At 38.8% G+C, this 18476-nt stretch overlaps 1 protein-coding gene and 1 long non-coding RNA gene across 4 annotated transcripts in view; one reads left to right on the top strand and one right to left on the bottom strand.

Annotated features, from left to right (window-relative positions):
• bbs2 (Bardet-Biedl syndrome 2) overlaps positions 1-13820 on the bottom strand; it is a 25398-nt gene extending 11578 nt beyond the window's left edge. Inside the window, exons 1-10 of one of the 3 annotated variants that reach the window (XM_002937164.5) lie at positions 13731-13820; positions 12831-12956; positions 12402-12629; positions 10637-10762; positions 10218-10280; positions 9403-9480; positions 8212-8316; positions 4949-5035; positions 2693-2828; positions 780-919 (exon numbers count right to left, since the gene is read on the bottom strand). In XM_002937164.5, coding sequence (XP_002937210.2) covers positions 780-919; positions 2693-2828; positions 4949-5035; positions 8212-8316; positions 9403-9480; positions 10218-10280; positions 10637-10762; positions 12402-12629; positions 12831-12947 — 1080 coding nt within the window. In that variant the 5' untranslated portion in view covers positions 12948-12956; positions 13731-13820. Of the gene's footprint in view, positions 1-779; positions 920-2692; positions 2829-4948; positions 5036-8211; positions 8317-9402; positions 9481-10217; positions 10281-10636; positions 10763-12401; positions 12630-12830; positions 12957-13494; positions 13597-13730 lie in introns of those variants that run through there. The other 2 variants (XM_004913528.4, XM_004913527.4) reach the window with 2 other exon arrangements.
• On the top strand, positions 13786-18476 carry LOC116410392. Its single transcript, XR_004222350.1, has 3 exons — positions 13786-13862; positions 17726-17817; positions 18404-18476. It is a non-coding gene; the product is annotated as an uncharacterized LOC116410392 (long non-coding RNA).

The raw sequence follows: 18476 nt of genomic DNA, 5'->3' as shown, positions 1-18476 counted from the left end.
AAACTTGAATGTAAAATTTGCAATCTAAAAGCTAGCGAGTTTCTATAGAAGTCGATGGGCAAAGTCAAGCCATATTCTCAAACTCAAATTTTTCAAGTTTTTACAGCTTGCAAACTTGAAAAATCCAAGATGTTTGAGTTTTTATTCAAATGAGTTTTCCTTATTAATAAATGAGCGACCATTCAATACGCAAGTTATTCGATTTGGAAAAACAAAATTGAATATTGCTAAATAAGCACTATAGTATCTAAATGTTACATGAGACCTAGGGGCACATTTACTTATCCACGAATGCTCCGAGCGTTTGTTTGATCGGTCCAAGCGTATTTTCCCGCAACTTTTTCATATTTTAGCACGAAAAAATCGGATCGTTTTGCGGCTGTTTACAATCGTACAGTACAAAAATTTTGTGACTTTCGGATCGCCAATACAATATTATCCTGACTAATACGATTTTCTCATAAGCATTTTCGTGATATTTGTGGTCTTTTGAAATTTTAGTTCCCATTCGTTTCCATTCCCATTCGGGATTCGAACTTGTGTTTTGATAAATCTGCCCCCTAATGTTAAATTGGTGCACTGGTTCAAGACCTTGGCAAAATTGATGGGTTTTTAAAATGAATGATAGATGCCATGCTTCCCTGTTTGGAAGTGTATAACCTGAATGTTTAGAGTAAATTGGGATTCATAGCATACCCCTGAGCAGACTGCAAATCACAATGTATGATTCTAAGGGCATGGGAAGTTTCTCTTTTCTAAGAACAATCATGTGCGCACACCTTTGAATTTTCTTGATAATTTTTCAGCTCCAACAGCAGATTCTGCTTCTTCTGACTGAGCTCTCTCACCAGTTCCTGTTCCACGCTTGTATCCATTAGACTTCCTGCGGCCTCCTGACTGGTAGGAAGATAACCTCGCACTTTTGTAGAGAGGAGACAAAGACTACTTACAATTACATTACAAGATAATGAGGCCCTGCTGAACCACATGAATGCAGTGGAAACACACATTCGAGGACAGCGATCCCCAATCAGTGGCTCATGAGCAACATTTTGCTCACCAACCCCTTGGATGCTGCTCTCAGTGCCCCCAAACCAGGTAGTTATTTTTGAATTCCTGACTTGGTGGCAAGTTTTGGTTGAATAAAAACAAGATTTACTACCAAATAAAGCCTCCTGTAAGCTGATCGTGTGCATAGAGGCTACCTAATAGCCATTCTTAGCCCTTATATGTGTTGCTCTCCAACATTTGATTGTGGCTCACAAGTAGGTAAGGTTGAGGACCCCTGTTCTAGGACTACTAAACTTAGCAGTAGCTTAAGATTTCAAGCTATCATTCCATTAAGCAATATCACTGTACTGAAACTTTAACCAACAATACAGGCCATAAATTGACAAATATGCCTTCCCATAGGGCAGCAAATGCATCACAGATCTTGTTATATAGAGCAGCAGTGCTCAGCCCATTTTAGCCCCAGGAAATGTATCATGTGTGTGCATACTGTTTGCCAAGCATATTTTAAACAAATTTTGTTTTCCAAACAACATAATCCTTTTTTAATGTAACAAAATACTAAACACAAAAAATACAATTCTTTTTATAGATAAATTTTCAGCTTATTCTATTACACTGTCTGCATAAAAACAAAGGAGTTTAAAAAGCCCCCTAATTCCATGTTCCTGATTTTTATTACCACTAAACCCACAGGAGCACAAAAGGTGATTTTCAAATCACTAAACCAAATTAAGTATAAAAATAAAATCCAAATGATGATTTTAAACACTCCACCGAAATAAACAGCAACATAGCTTATTACATTATCGTTTACTAGCTTTTTGGGACCAGATCAGATTTAACTTCTGACAACTAGTATAAACGGGGAAAGCTGAAACTAAGAGGGGAATCTAGTGAAGGGCGCATGAACTGTGAACTCCAGCTGCCACAAAAGGCTGCAGGTTGGCTCATAAAAGGCCACTGTTGTAAGAAAAATTAAGGGTTAATACTTAAGCTGCATAATGTGCTGAAATATAACTTCTTGTGCAGACACAGCATTCTCTACAAAATGTGGCCTTGTATAAGAGATAACCAACTCATGATAGTCATTTGAATGTAAGCAGTTGACCGGCCTCAAATAAAGAATGTGTAGGTTAGGCCAGCTGCAGATTGCTTGTAGAATCTATAAAAAGCTTGGTATATCCTGTGTAGAATTAGACAACCATTTACTTGCTCTATATGCTTGTCTCCTTGCTGCGAGAAATGAATCACTTTTGCCTTATTTCCAACAGCCCTGTAAGTCATTGGCAAAATTTTCCTAACAACTGCCACAGAACTCAAGGTGGCCATACAGTGTAAGATCTTCTCCCAATATGCCCAACTACAGCCAAACAATGGAATCAAAATGGTGGGCATAGACACGTCGAATCATAGGCCAAATGAAGGAGCCAATGCGGTCTCTGATCCAATGGAAAAATCAAACCTGCCCGATCGAGAGCTGGCCAATATCAAGCCAGATGTTGGTCCGGGAGGCCCGTCGTGGTGCCCATACACAGATAAGCTGCCGAATCCGTCTAAAGGACCGATATTATCTAAAATTGGCCTGTGTATGGCCAAAAATGTATGTGCTAGCAGATAGAGATGCTTTTAACCACAATCTATATTCTAAATTTAGTGGCACTCAGAGAGTTAAACTTACCCTCCCCATCTATAGAACAGCAGATAAGCTGGGTCTTGCCATCCATACGGTAATCACCTTCCACCACTCCAGCTACAGAGGAGCAGAAGTTATCTTTAAAGATCACCTCCCCAGTGCGATCACTACGGGCATCAATCTAAATAAAAAGAAAGAGAAAAAAAAATTAGAAATAAAAGTGGGCCCATTCACTAACAATGCAGCCACTATACTGGAAGCCCAGCTCGTTAACTCATTAGAGACACTTAAAAAATGTACTATCCCGGAGCAGTGGCAAAAACAAAAGTTTCCCCCTTAATGAAAACTACAGTCAGTATTTGGAAAATGGCATTCTTTTACTTTCTGAGGTATAAAAACTGGCATCCAAAAAATACACGCCTTTGGTACAACCCACACCTTCCCCACCTACTAACAATTCCCAACCCCCGAAGTAAAAATTCAACTTACCCAATAAAATAATTTTTTGATTCTTAGAATTATGCCATGCTCTGCAAGCCCAATTCGGCAATGGCAAAATAGATATTACCCCCAGAAAAATTTAGGAAATGATCTTTGAACAAAACCTACCCAAACCAGTATCCCAATTCTACTCAATAAACCAGGCAACCCAGTACTTGGGAAACTATATGATAAATGGAAGAAAGATACCCTCACCTGACGCCTGAAATGTGCAATGAGATCCTAGAATCTTACAATACAGTCCTAATCAGCTCCAAAGATAAGATGATCCAATTTAGATTTCTACATAGAACCTACCTAACCCCCACAGACTCCTCTTGATAAACTAATATTCCTGATTTTTGACCAAAGGGCTCGCAATCTCCAGCCGATTACATACACATGGTGTGGGAATGTCTCCCAAGTAAAAAATCCTGAAAATTAGCTGAAGAAATTAGCCGCCTATTAGCACTCATAGTACCCTTAGACTTAACACTACTGTTACTAAACCAAGTGGAGGAAACAGCTCCCACCATAGCAGAAAGAACTCTATATACTCTTTATACAAGCAAAAAGACTAATAGCGCTTAAAGGATAATGCAAGTCAAAATTTAAAGAGCATACTGCCCAATAGTCCTCCTATTGTTTAGTAAAAACGCCACACTTTTGGCTCACCTAATCAAATATTTACTCAGTCACACTTACTTCACATTTTCTAGAACAGGCAGCCATCTCTAAAAAGGTACTCTCCCTTCCTTTCCCTCCTTGCTTCATACTGCACATGTGTTTCATTCCCTCCCCCCCCCTCCCCTCTGGCAGATTCGCTTCTGATTGGCTGGTGGGCATGTGTAGCTCAGAACAGCAGCTCAAGTTACACACATGCTCAGAGAATAGGAAGGCTGCCGCTGGCAGCCTACAGGAAGGGAAGAGAGATTTCAGTGATGTCACTGTAGTCTTCACACTGCTGTAGGCTGCCAGCACCATATCTCAGAGAAGCAAGCAGGGATCTGGGAATTTAGATATGCAGTAAGTACTTAAAAAGAATGCCTTTAGACTTACTTTTAATTTATATTAAACTTTCATTGTCCTTTAAATGGAAGTTGGAACAACCCCCTAAACATACCCCCTGACATACTTAAGTATAGCATGTTCTCAAAAATTTGGTAAGGTGTGGACTCCTTGGCTATCTGAACACTTACCCACACTACTACTGTAAATGTGTGTCAGCCCCCTCCCCAGCATCCCCTTCTCCCCATTCCTTCTCCCCTTGAAATGACAGTATAGGTTGGAAAAAATGTATTAGTTAAAACATTAGCTACAGTTGTCAATTCGTCAGATTCTGCAAAGGTACTTTATTTCCATAAAAACAGCAATGTATAAGAATGCAAATGCCTTGTACTGTATTAAACCAAGAAGTTGTCAATACTAAGCTCAACTGTAACATATAGATTTGTTATGTTGTTATTTTTTTCTTCTTGTTAAATGCAAATCAAAAAATTATAATAATAATAATAATAATAATAAAAAAAAAGAAATACAAGTGGGTGATCTTGTCTACCTATTACAATTCTTGTGCAAATTTAAGTATAAAGAGCTTGCTGTCCACAGAACCATTTGTTGAGAGATTGGTGCCACCTTGGGTAACAACCTTTTCACTAACTTTTGTGTAATTAATCAGATAACTGTTTTTTGTAATGAGTTATGATACAAACCTGTACGCAACATAAGCACATTGCTACAGAAAAGAAAAATGTTTAGATGCTGTGTTACACAAAACAATCTAGATTAAACAAACATGCAATGCCAATATTTAACACCTACCTTTCCATTGGACCACCCAGTGATCAGCTCGCACACTCCATCAGAGTTTAGGTCAAATGCATGGATACTCATTGCAAGATTTTTTGACTGTGCCAAAATAAAAAAATTTTTTTTTATAAGTTTAAAAGTTACACAGGTTATAAAATATCCCCTTGTCCCTAAATTAGTGTGTAATTTATGCTCTCACTTCCCAAAGTATAATTTCCAATGACTCTTTCCTTCCTTTACCAGGACTTATTTGGATATTGATAATGTCTCTGCTTTTGATACTGTCGACCATTCTATCCTTATGCAAATTCTCTATTCTCTGGGTATCCGGGATCAGGCTGCACCCTGGTTCTCCTCCTATCTCTCTAACCGCTCCTTCTCTGTCGCTCTTGCTAACAAATCCTCTACCCCGGTTCCACTTAGTGTTGGGGTGCCTCAGGGCTCTGTGCTTGGTCCTGTGCTGTTCTCCCTGTACACTCTCTCTTTGGGAGACCTTATTTTTTCTTTTGGTCTTAAATATCACTTATATGCAGATGACATCCAGATTTATTTAGACACCCCTGCACTAACCACTGATGTTCAAACCCAGATTGGTAACTGCCTCCTGGCTATCTCCCCCTGGATGAACAGGCGCCACCTCAAACTTAACCTAGCTAAAACCGAACTCATGGTCTTCCCGCCCAAACCTGGCCCTCCTCCTCCTTTCACCATCACTATTGATGGCATGACCATCAACCCTGTAAATTCTGCACGCTGCCTTGGGGTTATCTTTGACCAGTGACTCTCCTTCGCTAACCATATTAATAACACTGCCAAAACCTGCAGTTTTTTCCTCCGCAATATTGCCAAGATACGCCTCTTTCTTTCACAAGTAAAGTAACAGCTGACATCAGTAGTAGGAAAACTTTTGGAAGGGGTAATAAGGGATAGGGTACTTGAATACATGGCAGTTCACAATACTATTAGTTTGTGCCAGCATGGTTTTATGCGTAACAGATCTTGCCAGACTAATTTAGTCGCCTTTTATGAGGAGGTGAGCAGGAACCTTGATGCTGGAATGGCAGTTGATGTCATCTACTTGGACTTTGCTAAAGCATTTGATACAGTACCTCACAGAAGGTTAATGATCAAATTAAGGAATATTGGCCTAGAACATAATATTTGTAATTGGATAGAGAACTGGCTGAAGGATAGAGTACAAAGAGTGGTGGTAAATGGAACATTTTCTACTTGGACCAGTGTGGTTAGTGGAGTACCGCAGGGGTCAGTCCTTGGTCCTTTGCTTTTTAACTTGTTTATTAATGACCTGGAGGTGGGCATAGACAGTACTGTTTCTATTTTTGCTGATGACACTAAATTGTGCAAAACTATAAGTTCCATGCAGGATGCTGCCGCTTTGCAGAGCGATTTGACAAAATTAGATAACTGGGCAGCAAACTGGAAAATGAGGTTCAATGTTGATAAGTGCAAAGTTATGCACTTTGGTAGAAATAATATAAACGCAAACTATCTACTGAATGGTAGTGTGTTGGGGGTATCCTTAATGGAGAAGGATCTAGGGGTTTTTGTTGATAACAAGTTGTCCAATGCCAGGCAGTGTCATTCTGTGGCTACTAAAGCAAATAAAGTGCTGTCTTGTATAAAAAAGGGCATTGACTCAAGGGATGAGAACATAATTTTGCCCCTTTATAGGTCCCTGGTAAGGCCTCACCTTGAGTATGCAGTGCAGTTTTGGGCTCCAGTCCTTAAGAAGGATATTAATGAGCTGGAGAGAGTGCAGAGACGTGCAACTAAACTGGTAAAGGGGATGGAAGGGTTAAACTATGAGGTGAGACTGTCGAGGTTGGGGTTGTTTTCTCTGGAAAAGAGGCGCTTGCGAGGGGACATGATTACTCTGTACAAGTACATTAGAGGGGATTATAGGCAGTTGGGGGATGTTCTTTTTTCCCATAAAAACAATCAACGCACCAGAGGTCACCCCTTTAGATTAGAGGAAAGGAGCTTCCATTTGAAGCAGCGTAGGTGGTTTTTCACAGTGAGGGCAGTGAGGTTATGGAATGCCCTTCCTAGTGATGTGGTAATGGCAGATTCTGTTAATGCCTTTAAGAGGGGCCTGGATGAGTTCTTGATCAATCAGAATATCCAAGGCTATTGTGATACTAATATCTACAGTTAGTACTAGTGGTTGTATTTATAGTTTATGTATGTGAATGTATAGATTGGTAGGTGTGGGTTAGGTGTGCTGGGTTTACTTGGATGGGTTGAACTTGATGGACACTGGTCTTTTTTCAACCCTATGTAACTATGTAACAGCTAAAACACTAATCCATGCCCTTATCCTTTCCCACTTAGATTACTGCAATCTCCTACTAACCGGCCTCCCGGACTCCCACCTCTCTCCCCTGCAATCAATTTTAAACTCTGCTGCCAGGATCCTCCTGCTCTCTCCTAAGAGGGAACCTGTTCAGCCTAAATTAAACTCTCTTGCATGGTTGCCTGTTAAGCAAAGGATAGCTTACAAAATCCTTCTACTAACATTCAAAGTCCTTCACTCCTCTGCTCCTCACTACATTACTTCACTGGTCTCCTTGCACGTTCCTGGTCGTCTCCTCCGCTCCTCTCAGAGCCTCCATCTTTTTACACCATCCACACCCACTGCGCTCTCTAGTCTTAAACCTTTCTATCTCGCTGCTCCTTACCTCTGGAACTCTATCCCTGAATCCCTCCGTAGGGAAAACTCACCCACTCTCTAAGAAAAAGCTCAGCTGTTACCTTCTGGAGCACTAAGACATTATCTTGCCTAGTCCTGTGCTTAAGGGCAAATGCCCATACCTGATGCACTCTTACCTTCCACTTTGTGCCTGTATGTTACCCAAACACTTAGATTGTAAGCTCTAGGGGGCAGGGACCTCCTTCCTACTGTGTCTCATACCACATGGAACTTCTATATATATATTTATTGTATTTATTTATTATATCACTTGTCCTCCCTGTGTGTAATTTTGTATTCTGTAAGATTGTACAGCGCTGCGTACCCTTGTGGCGCTTTATAAATAAAGTTATACATACATACATGTCATCACAAAGCATTATACTGTCTCTTGATCTATTTGAAAGTATGGAGCAATTTAAGGGGCTTATCTTTGGCCACATTTGGTGTTGCTTAGAGATATTAACTTACTTCTGCAAATGACTCTCCATTATGCTAGTTATGATATGCCATTAATGACTTCATATACATTATATTTTGTGATTTATTTATTAATGTTACTTACTTTTATTCTCCAGTACCGAGCTGTGCGGTCATACACTCCCACAGTTCCATTGGAGAGGGCATATCCAAAGCGACTGCCATACATAGGACACAGTGCTGTAATAGTCTGTAAAAGTAAATCATTTAGTACTTACTGGCAAACAGTAAGAGTAAATATATGTGAATATATATAAGCATTAGTCCAACAACATACTTCACATTGGCAACATTAACTATCTTTTATGCAGTGATATAACAAGTATTAACCACTTTAGTTTTGATGTTATATTGTTGTAGAACACTGAATCACATTGGATTTAATTGTTTTTTTGACACAGATCAACACAGACTTTTTGTCAAAGTGAAAACAGATCTTTAAAATTAAATTTAATTAAGGGTGCAGCAACTTTTTTCCAAAGTCACATAGTTTGTTACATGGAGATCACTTGCATGTAGTCAAGGGGTTTTCAAGTGATTGTAGTATATATACACGTGTAAGTAGAATATCCAACTTCTAGCAAGTCAGTATTGTGGCAAAACCTACACTACAAAGACAAGATACACCCCAAGCAACTACAGGAGGTCAGCAGGCTGAAGTCAGGAGATAGATACAAGAACATTTCCAAGTCAGTGAATATTCCTAGGATTACAGTTAAATCAATCAAAATAGAAACAGATATGTGACACAGCAGTAAACCAGCCAAAAACAGGTCATCCAAACAGAAAGATACTAGTGAGGAAGACAAAAGACCTATGACAACTTTGAAGAAGTTACAAGTCTCAGATGCTGACATTGGATGGAATATGCACACAATTGTTGCCTGGGTGCTTCACCAGTCACAGCTTCATGGAAGATTGGCAAGAACTAAATCACTGTTAGTTAAAACTTACATGACATCTGGTGTATGGGAAAGGTTCTGTGGTCTGATGAGACCAAAATTGAGTGTTTTGGCCATCAGACTAAAGGCCATGTTTGGCATAAACTGCACATCATATAAATATATACAGGTATATGTACCTGGCTAAAGGCCTGTCCTGACCTCCATTGAGCAGAGAACACAGTGCAGACAGAAAAATTCCAATGCAATTTATTTGTATTGCCCCCCTAATGGGAGGGGCCTTCACCCCATTGTGTCTGTGTACCACTAGATGTGAAAAAAGTTTATTCTAATGTTAGCATTCCCTGTAAGACACCAATTATACTGTTTCCTACCTCAGTTTCTGACATTTCAGCCACAATTTCATCCTCTTTAAACACTCTGATGTCAAAGTCTTCAGATCCTACAAGAAGCTAAATTAAAAAATGTCTTTATTCATAAAATTTACAAATCAGCCTTGAAAGAATGGATTAGAATCTTTAATTAATGGGAAAAATAAGCTTATAACAATAGTTTACAAATGTGTATTTAGATTCTCTAAACTTGTGTAACATTTAAGACAGCAAAATAAGATGCTGGGAGTTCTTGGCCTGCTGATCAGCTAATTGCAACAGGCAGGTTAACTGGCTCTGGAAATTATACCTAGCCTCTGATGTTATAAACTCTACAGGCAAAGAAACAGATATGAACAATGAGTGATTTTTGTAAAGTGCAGCCTAAATGTATATAATTTCTATATAAGAAAATAATTAAAATATAACAACAATTAAAATGTTGTTCAAGTAATAATACATAGCATCTGTGGCTTCTGTATATACTTCATTCATAAGCAGGGGTTTGTAATTACATTTATTATTTTAAATAAATGCCCAAAAAGACACCTGCTCATACAGTTTTTACAGTGTCATTTTTTTATTTTTGTGTTTGAATTTTTAAGTTTATGGCAGTTTGTATGGGAATGTAATTTATATATTTTTATTTTTACAAGACCATAATAAGTATCTATCTCAAAATAAAAAAATACAATGACTGAAATGTGGAAGCATACAATAAATGAATTGGAAGTAAGTGAATACTAGTGTGAATATTACAGCATTCTTATCAAATTATAGTGCAAAAAGTAAAGGTACAAAAGGTACAAAAATCATACTTCCTTCTTCTCATCTCCATCAAAGTCACAAAGGGCTAACGAGCGCACATTATCTCCAGTAACCTAAAAAAAGATTATAAACGGATAAAAATGATGAACATAACTGATTTATATTTTTATCATCTTTCCCTAAGTTGTTAAAATAAAGAAATTAATACATCTTAACCATATATTAACATAAAATAAATTAAACTTAAAAAAATTACAAAAAGTAAACTTTAGACAGCATAGAAGACGTATCCTTATGTCACTGCATTCATAATGGTAGCATAATATTACTGACAGAAAATTCTTGTGTCTCAGGCACACAGTTCATAATTCTGCCATGGAAGTTATAATTTTTTTTTTTTTTACATTTTGCTAGCAAAACTCTATATAATTTTATAAAACTTTTCCTAGCAGAATATACATTTTCTCACCGTCCAAAACAGATCATTTCCACTGCAATCAAATCCTTGCAAAGCACAGTTTCCTCCAATGACAGCAAGTGGTGAAGTGATGTCTCCCAAGCTCCCAAGCACCACTGCATTAGCTCCGTCTACGATCTAAGTTGGCAGAAGAATAATTAATAGGGGTACATGTAAAAATAAAAAACGGCAAATCCTATTAATGCGATGCATAAGCTTTGTCCCCTGCCTACTTATAACTCAACCCCAATAAAAGCTTGCACTTATGCAATAGCTCATTTCTCATAGCAGCATATATGCTGGTATGAGAAATGAACAACTACCAAAGTGTCAAAATAATAATTTATAAAACACTACAGCTGTGCACAGTATTTTACACAATAGAAAACACATACTGCTAGGAGCTTCAATACACAGGATAAAGTCCCTGCCCCAAAAAGCTTGAGGAGAGGAACATAAGTACAGTACATAGGTCAAGGGTTTGGTCCTGCAAAGGAAGACTGGTGAGGTGAAATGCTTCTTCTAGAACATGATTAAGGACTTTGCAGATTTTTTTTTCTACCTAAATATCATGCATTTTTTGAATTAATACTGTAATACAGGAATGTCAAACATGAGAAACTCCTGCAACTGCGAACAACTTTCCACATCTCTAGTAGGTGGGATACGATCAGCAATCTGTATTTCATACCATCGAAGGTGCTGTAATTTTATCACTACTGCTCTGACTGAAATAATGCTATTAGTCTCCCATTTATAAAAGGGAATATTCCAATTTTATACCAGAAATATCGTTTACAATGCTAAAGTAAATGTTTTATATACAAAATACAACAAAAGCAATGTATCACAGCTTAAAGAAGTTTTTTTTCTATCTTTAAAATTACTCTCAACAACCCCTAGAATAACATTCCTTAGTCCCGGCATTCAGTCTGATCTGGTTTATGATTTTTAAGTTGAAATCTCCAGCTCCTTTCCTCTCTTTTTCTGGTACAGTGTGAATTGTCATCCCCTCTTCCTGTTCAGCTCTCTGTAGTGGAAGAGGAGAGCCTTCTGCGCATGCCTGACAGAGAACAAACTTTCTAGGAATGCACAGTGAGTCAGGCAGTTATGTATGGGTACAGAAACAAATCTACTGCTTCTGAGCACTGGCTCCTGCTTCTCTGTGCATTCCCAGAAAGCTTCTTCTCTGTCAGACATGCACAGAAGGCTCTCCTATTCAACTACCCTGTAGTGGAAGAGGAGAGCCTTCTGTGCATGCCCGACAGAGAAGCTTTCTGGGAATGCACATGCTACCCTGTAGTCGAAGAGATGAGGAGAGCTGAACAGTAAGGGCTCTGGCACATGGGAAGATTAGTCGCCTGCGACAAATCTCCCTTGTCGCGGGCGTCTAATCTCCCCGAAATCACGGAAGTTGCCTTGAGAGGAGCCCTAATAGGGGGCAGGACTTCACGCTGTACCAGGAAAAAGAGGAAAGGAGCTGGAGATTTCAACAAATCAGAAACCAGATCAGACTGAATGCAAGGACAAAGGAATGTAATTCTGGGGGTTGTTAAAAGATTTACTACTTCTTTAACAAAGTGAAATGTACAGCACCTGACCCAAGATGGCCACTTTAAAAAAAAAAAAAGGAGGACATTGGTTACTATTCATGTTCTTCACTGCAGTTAATAGCAATCTCAGCATATCCGTGATACTATAAATAGTGGTTTTTATGGCAAATTGGTCCTAATACTGCATTTAAATTTAAGCATAATAAGCCATAGTAAGAGCTTACCTCCTTATAGAATAAATCAGAGTTATTGTGCACATCATAGGCCAAAAGGTTGGTCTGAGTTCCCACTATAAGGGAATCATAGCCCACGCGTGGGTCAAACACTCCGGCTGTCAAGCAGCTGACATTTTGGTTAATGTTCAGCAATGACACATCTGAGTCTTGGCTGCTCTGCACCAAACGTTGTGCTGAAACCCGCTGGCTCCGAGAATGGGGGTTATGGATGAAAACCTGGGGAATCAGGTAGAATATCAATATGCAGATCTAAAGAGCAGTATGGATGAACATTTTACAAATATGGAAAGTGCTGGAATATTGGCTTAATCACCAACCAAATACTACATCCAGTGCATTATTGAATTGCAAATAATACAGCGCTTTCTCCAAGAAAAGTAAGTAAAAGAAATATTTTGAACTTTGGCTCCGTTATACCTTTCCAGCTTGGGTTGCAGCTGTCAAACAAGGGTGTACTCCATCATATCTCCCAACTGACACCATGCGCGGATTGATTTTGTGATTTAATTTCAAAGTAAAAATTGGAACAAGCATGATGAATCCCTGTTAAAAAAACATACAGAAGAAGAATAGTACATACATACTGTGGCAACAATAGCTTCAGAAAATCCTGTAGTTTAGATTATACATTGGCATATAATCTGAATCTAGATACATGCTGCAGATGGCACTAGATTGTGAAGCCATACAGTATACAAATCAATGACCAAACCTCCATAAGTGGTTTGATCATTACCCCTAATATTTTTTTTTTTGCTGCCATAGTTCCAAAAAAATCAAGGACAGCAAAAATGTTCACCCCACATTTAAGTCTAATTCATCTTCAGGATAAATTGCCCCTCCCTTTTACCCCCACCCCACAGTAGCAACAGCTGATCTAAACTCATTTGTAACACAAACTGAAACTCATTATGTCTGACTTTTTAACAAATTAGATGGCAATTGCATTAACCCATGACCCATAAAGTATGGGATATTTGGGAGGGCCGCCTTCGGAGGGGGCCAGGGGGCCAGCTGTGCCGCGCCCGGTGGATTTTGAGTGTTATGGGGGGAGCTGGCTGTGCAGCACTACTTGGATTACCGGGCCCCTGCTGTTAGTGGGCTGCAGAACGGAGGGGTGGTTGCTAGGATACCAGTAAACAGCATTGGGATTGGACAGGCTGGTTTGCATGCGCTGAGCTGGGGGAGAATTTCAACTTCACGCCTATCTTTTCCAATCCCTCACTGACCGGAAGGGCCCATTAATTTAAGGAAACGCAAAGTGCCCAATAGTCCAGGTTTTACTAACACGGCCCGTATTCCCGAATCGCTACTTACAACTCCAGCAGAGCTGTCTCCCTGAACGCACTAGCCTTCAGTCGCACAGTAAATCCTTGCCACAAGTCTCATCACGCGAGACTAGCGTTGCCTCTGCCTGTAATCGCAGCGATCTCTCTGCCGCTCTGTGGGGTAATGAGATGGCGCTATTCAGTGTTAGGCGAAAGCCGCTTGTAACCTTAGCTAGCTCAATTCCTAATCCTTGCTTCGACTTGTGTTACAGGAAAGAAAATACTTTTCATTCATGTTGGTTATTGTAAATACTTGTACCTTTATTGCACACTTTTATTATATTTAATATTTGTATTTTTTTTTTTTGTCTATGTAAAGTTGGGAGGAACAGGGGTCAAAAAATTTCATTACAGTAATGATGCTTCATTGTTATTTTTATATGACAATAAACTTGAAACTTGCCTGTTATCCCTTCTGCCACCTCAGTTCCCAATATTTATATGTGGAAGCAGTTTATATTTGCTGCTCAGTGCTCCTACTTTTGCCAGGGAACTGAAAAAAGACCCTTTCTTGCTGTTAACAGTACCTGCCATTATCAGAGCCTCTGTTTATTTAAATAAAAATGAAAGCAGTTTGTGTAAACTGGGGCTGCGAAATTGTCATCTTTGTTTTTTGTTTATTTGCATTTGTCGAATCATATATAAATTACAGTTACAATTCCACACGCAGATCTGTGTTATGAATACAACCCTTTTATGCTTAAATAAAATCTTAATCACAGGTAATGGTTTATCTTGGAACAGTCAGTGATACACAGATTAATACTTAGTTAACCAAAAATAAATGAACTAGAACAACATCAGGCAGGCACTTCTGGAATCCTTTTTTGCATCAAAAAATTTTATCAAGAGGCAGCTTGAAGTATCAATAAAAGTATCAAATTAATCCATAAAAACAGCAGTAGCCTTACGTGTTTCGTACCTAAAAGGGTACTTAATCATAGGCTGCTTATCTTCACAAAGACACACACTATTTAGTTGCCTTTTATGAGGAGGTGAGTAGGAACCTTGATGCTGGAATGGCAGTTGATGTCATCTACTTGGACTTTGCTAAAGCGTTTGATACAGTACCTCACAGAAGGTTAATGATCAAATTAAGGAATATTGGCCTAGAACATAATATTTGTAATTGGATAGAGAACTGGCTGAAGGATAGAGTACAAAGAGTGGTGGTAAATGGAACATTTTCTAATTGGACCAGTGTGGTTAGTGGAGTACCGCAGGGGTCAGTCCTTGGGCCTTTGCTGTTTAACTTGTTTATTAATGACCTGGAGGTGGGCATAGACAGTATTGTTTCTATTTTTGCTGATGACACTAAATTGTGCAAAACTATAAGTTCCATGCAGGATGCTGCCGCTTTGCAGAGCGATTTGACAAAATTAGATAACTGGGCAGCAAACTGGAAAATGAGGTTCAATGTTGATAAGTGCAAAGTTATGCACTTTGGTAGAAATAATATAAACGCAAACTATCTACTGAATGGTAGTGTGTTGGGGGTATCCTTAATGGAGAAGGATCTAGGGGTTTTTGTTGATAACAAGTTGTCTAATTCCAGGCAGTGTCATTCTGTGGCTACTAAAGCAAATAAAGTGCTGTCTTGTATAAAAAAGGGCATTGACTCAAGGGATGAGAACATAATTTTGCCCCTTTATAGGTCCCTGGTAAGGCCTCACCTTGAGTATGCAGTGCAGTTTTGGGCTCCAGTCCTTAAGAAGGATATTAATGAGCTGGAGAGAGTGCAGAGACGTGCAACTAAACTGGTTAAGGGGATGGAAGATTTAAACTATGAGGTGAGACTGTCGAGGTTGGGGTTGTTTTCTCTGGAAAAGAGGCGCTTGCGAGGGGACATGATTACTCTGTACAAGTACATTAGGGGGGATTATAGGCAGTTGGGGGATGTTCTTTTTTCCCATAAAAACAATCAACGCACCAGAGGTCACCCCTTTAGATTAGAGGAAAGGAGTTTCCATTTGAAGCAGCGTAGGTGGTTTTTCACGGTGAGGGCAGTGAGGTTATGGAATGCCCTTCCTAGTGATGTGGTAATGGCAGATTCTGTTAATGCCTTTAAGAGGGGCCTGGATGAGTTCTTGATCAATCAGAATATCCAAGGCTATTGTGATACTAATATCTACAGTTAGTACTAGTGGTTGTATTTATAGTTTATGTATGTGAGTGTATAGATTGGTAGGTGTGGGTTAGGTGTGCTGGGTTTACTTGGATGGGTTGAACTTGACGGACACAGGTCTTTTTTCAACCCTATGTAACTATGTAACTATTTAAAGTTACAAAGGCCAATCACAGACTTCTTATGACGGACCAATCACATTACACATTTCTTTTACCAATCAATTGTGAAACAGTCACAAATGGGCAGGTCTTATACTAGACAGGTTTTCAGAGATGGCTCACAGTGAATGAATACATTGCATTGTATGGTATCTCTAACCTATCAATTTAAATCCTTTAGGGTGAAACACCCAAATAACTCAGCGTTTCTTGGTGATGATTCTCAGTGAAAAAAACTCTCCAAAAATAATCAAGTGCAGCTTCCTCTTGAAAACAGCTCCTCTCTAGATGATCCTCAAATGTGCATGTAGAAATATCGGTAGAAGCGCATGAAAATAAAAAACAAAGACAAAATATAGTGCAGATCGAATGAATAATATGTGCACCAAATCCCAAAAGTGCTTTGGCAAATTGCTTATGACAATGTGAAACACCCGATCAAAGTGTCTAGTATATATGCTCACCAGACACCTTTACATATGCAGCATATAGATCAACCCAGCCGGGCCTTGATTGGAGTGGGATCAAAATCCTCAATATATTGTAGAATGGAGAAAGAGGCAATAATAGTGTAAATAGTTTAATGAAAAGATAAAACCCTGCTCAATGCAGGCTACTTACAGTATGTAAAAGCGATTAAAAGGTAGAAGCCCAACGCGTTTCGCGTGCTCTCTGCACGCTTCCTCAGGAGCCAGTAGAGGAAGCGTGCAGAGAGCACGCGAAACGCGTTGGGCTTCTACCTTTTAATCGCTTTTACTGTTGTACATACTGTAAGTATCTGCACCCCTATCTAAAATTTGTCTTAGTATAGGATCAGTTCTCAGAATGTTAAGATTATTATCAATAATCTTTTTTATTCTATTGAACTGTGGACTGTATGTCAGGATACAAGACAGTGGTTTTATATCCCTTTTTCCTTTAGTTTCTTTAGTTTTTTTAGGTTGTTGATGTTTAGTTACTTGTGTAATAGTTTCTTTTGGACAAGATGAAGTACCTAAAGCTTTATATTTATGAAAGAGATTCGATCTATCTGTATTTGCTGCTCTGTTAAAAGCTTTTGTTAGAGTATCATGTGTATACCCCCTGTCTTTAAGCCTTGAAAATAAATTTTTTGCTAGTGGATTGTAGAGACGACCAGTATTGCAAAGACGGGACAAAAGATTTTTAACGGGTGCCTGAGCAAAAGCATGCATTTAGGTTGAATGTGACTATTGTTGTACAACCTATGTTTAAATAATTTGTCATTATTCATCTTACATGTTTATTGCAAAACTTCAATAAAATGTTTTAAAAAGAAAAGAAGCATACGTTTAGGGCTGAATCGTCAGATGGGGTAGAATCCCTATTGTTTCTACCTCCATATCTGATGATTCAGCTCTGAATGTCAGTGTAGGGTGCGAATGATCTTTCCTGCAACCAATGGTTGATATTTAGGGAACAGTGGCAACTTTGTGCAATATCACATGTCTGAATCCTGACTCCCTGATGTGTACTGAGTCAGGAGAGGATTCCTTCAATTGTGCAGAAAATAAATTGTTCCAGGAAAAGTAATGTTCCTGCTCACTAAAATTTAAGACTTATGTTATTTATACCCTATGAATATTTTGTATCAATGAGCAATATAAAATGTGCTTATTGTATTGTTCAGCTTTTTGGTTCCTTTTTACCATGTTTCTATTTTCAATTGCCTCTAACCAGAGCCATGCCTTCTTTACAATGGACCTAGCCCGTGGAAGAAGCCTATTTTTTGAAATCGACAAATGGGAGAAATTTGAGATACCCAGAGTAGTGTAAGTATTTCAGTGGAGGGGTTTGTGACCAGTGCTTGCACATAACACTCATGGGTGACTGGGACATGCTATTTCCAATTTGGAGATTGTGAAACAAAACAGCCAAAATTGCTCTATTCATTACTGTGGCAAGCACCTAGACCCACAGGGGCTTTCATGGGTCAGGAAATTGTTATTCCAAAAGGCTAGCTACTGGATTATTTAAGGGACTGTCTCCTGGCCTGTGAATGCACAAATGGACCTGGAAATGGTTTGGGCAACAAACCACCCAGAATCGCCTGAAGTGTCATTGCAGTAGTAAATTAGTTAAATCCCAGTAAGTTAGGACTTAGACTTCAAAATGTACTGTATGTTAGCAGCCACTAGTATAATCCAAATATCAGCTCTGTACAGGAGTTTAGGGTTGGAACTGGTTGTAGCACTGATAGTTCTTCTTAATAATCTAGTAGTGCTTTGTGTTGGTTGCTGGAAATCAAATTATTTAGAAATCAAGTGCAGTCAAGTAAGTTAGAAATGAAAAAAGATTGATTATACATATACATTATATATTGGCTATAGAAATGACAGTATATTCTTCTGTTTAAAGGTTCCAGTCAGCAGAAATCATTTGTGGATTACAGTTTCTCCATTCAAAAGAAATCATTCACTGGTCAGTATTA

This window comes from Xenopus tropicalis, chromosome 4 (assembly GCF_000004195.4).
Source record: "Xenopus tropicalis strain Nigerian chromosome 4, UCB_Xtro_10.0, whole genome shotgun sequence".
In the NCBI taxonomy this organism is placed as follows: domain Eukaryota; kingdom Metazoa; phylum Chordata; class Amphibia; order Anura; family Pipidae; genus Xenopus; species Xenopus tropicalis.
This window is presented reverse-complemented; position numbering and strand designations above follow the sequence as displayed.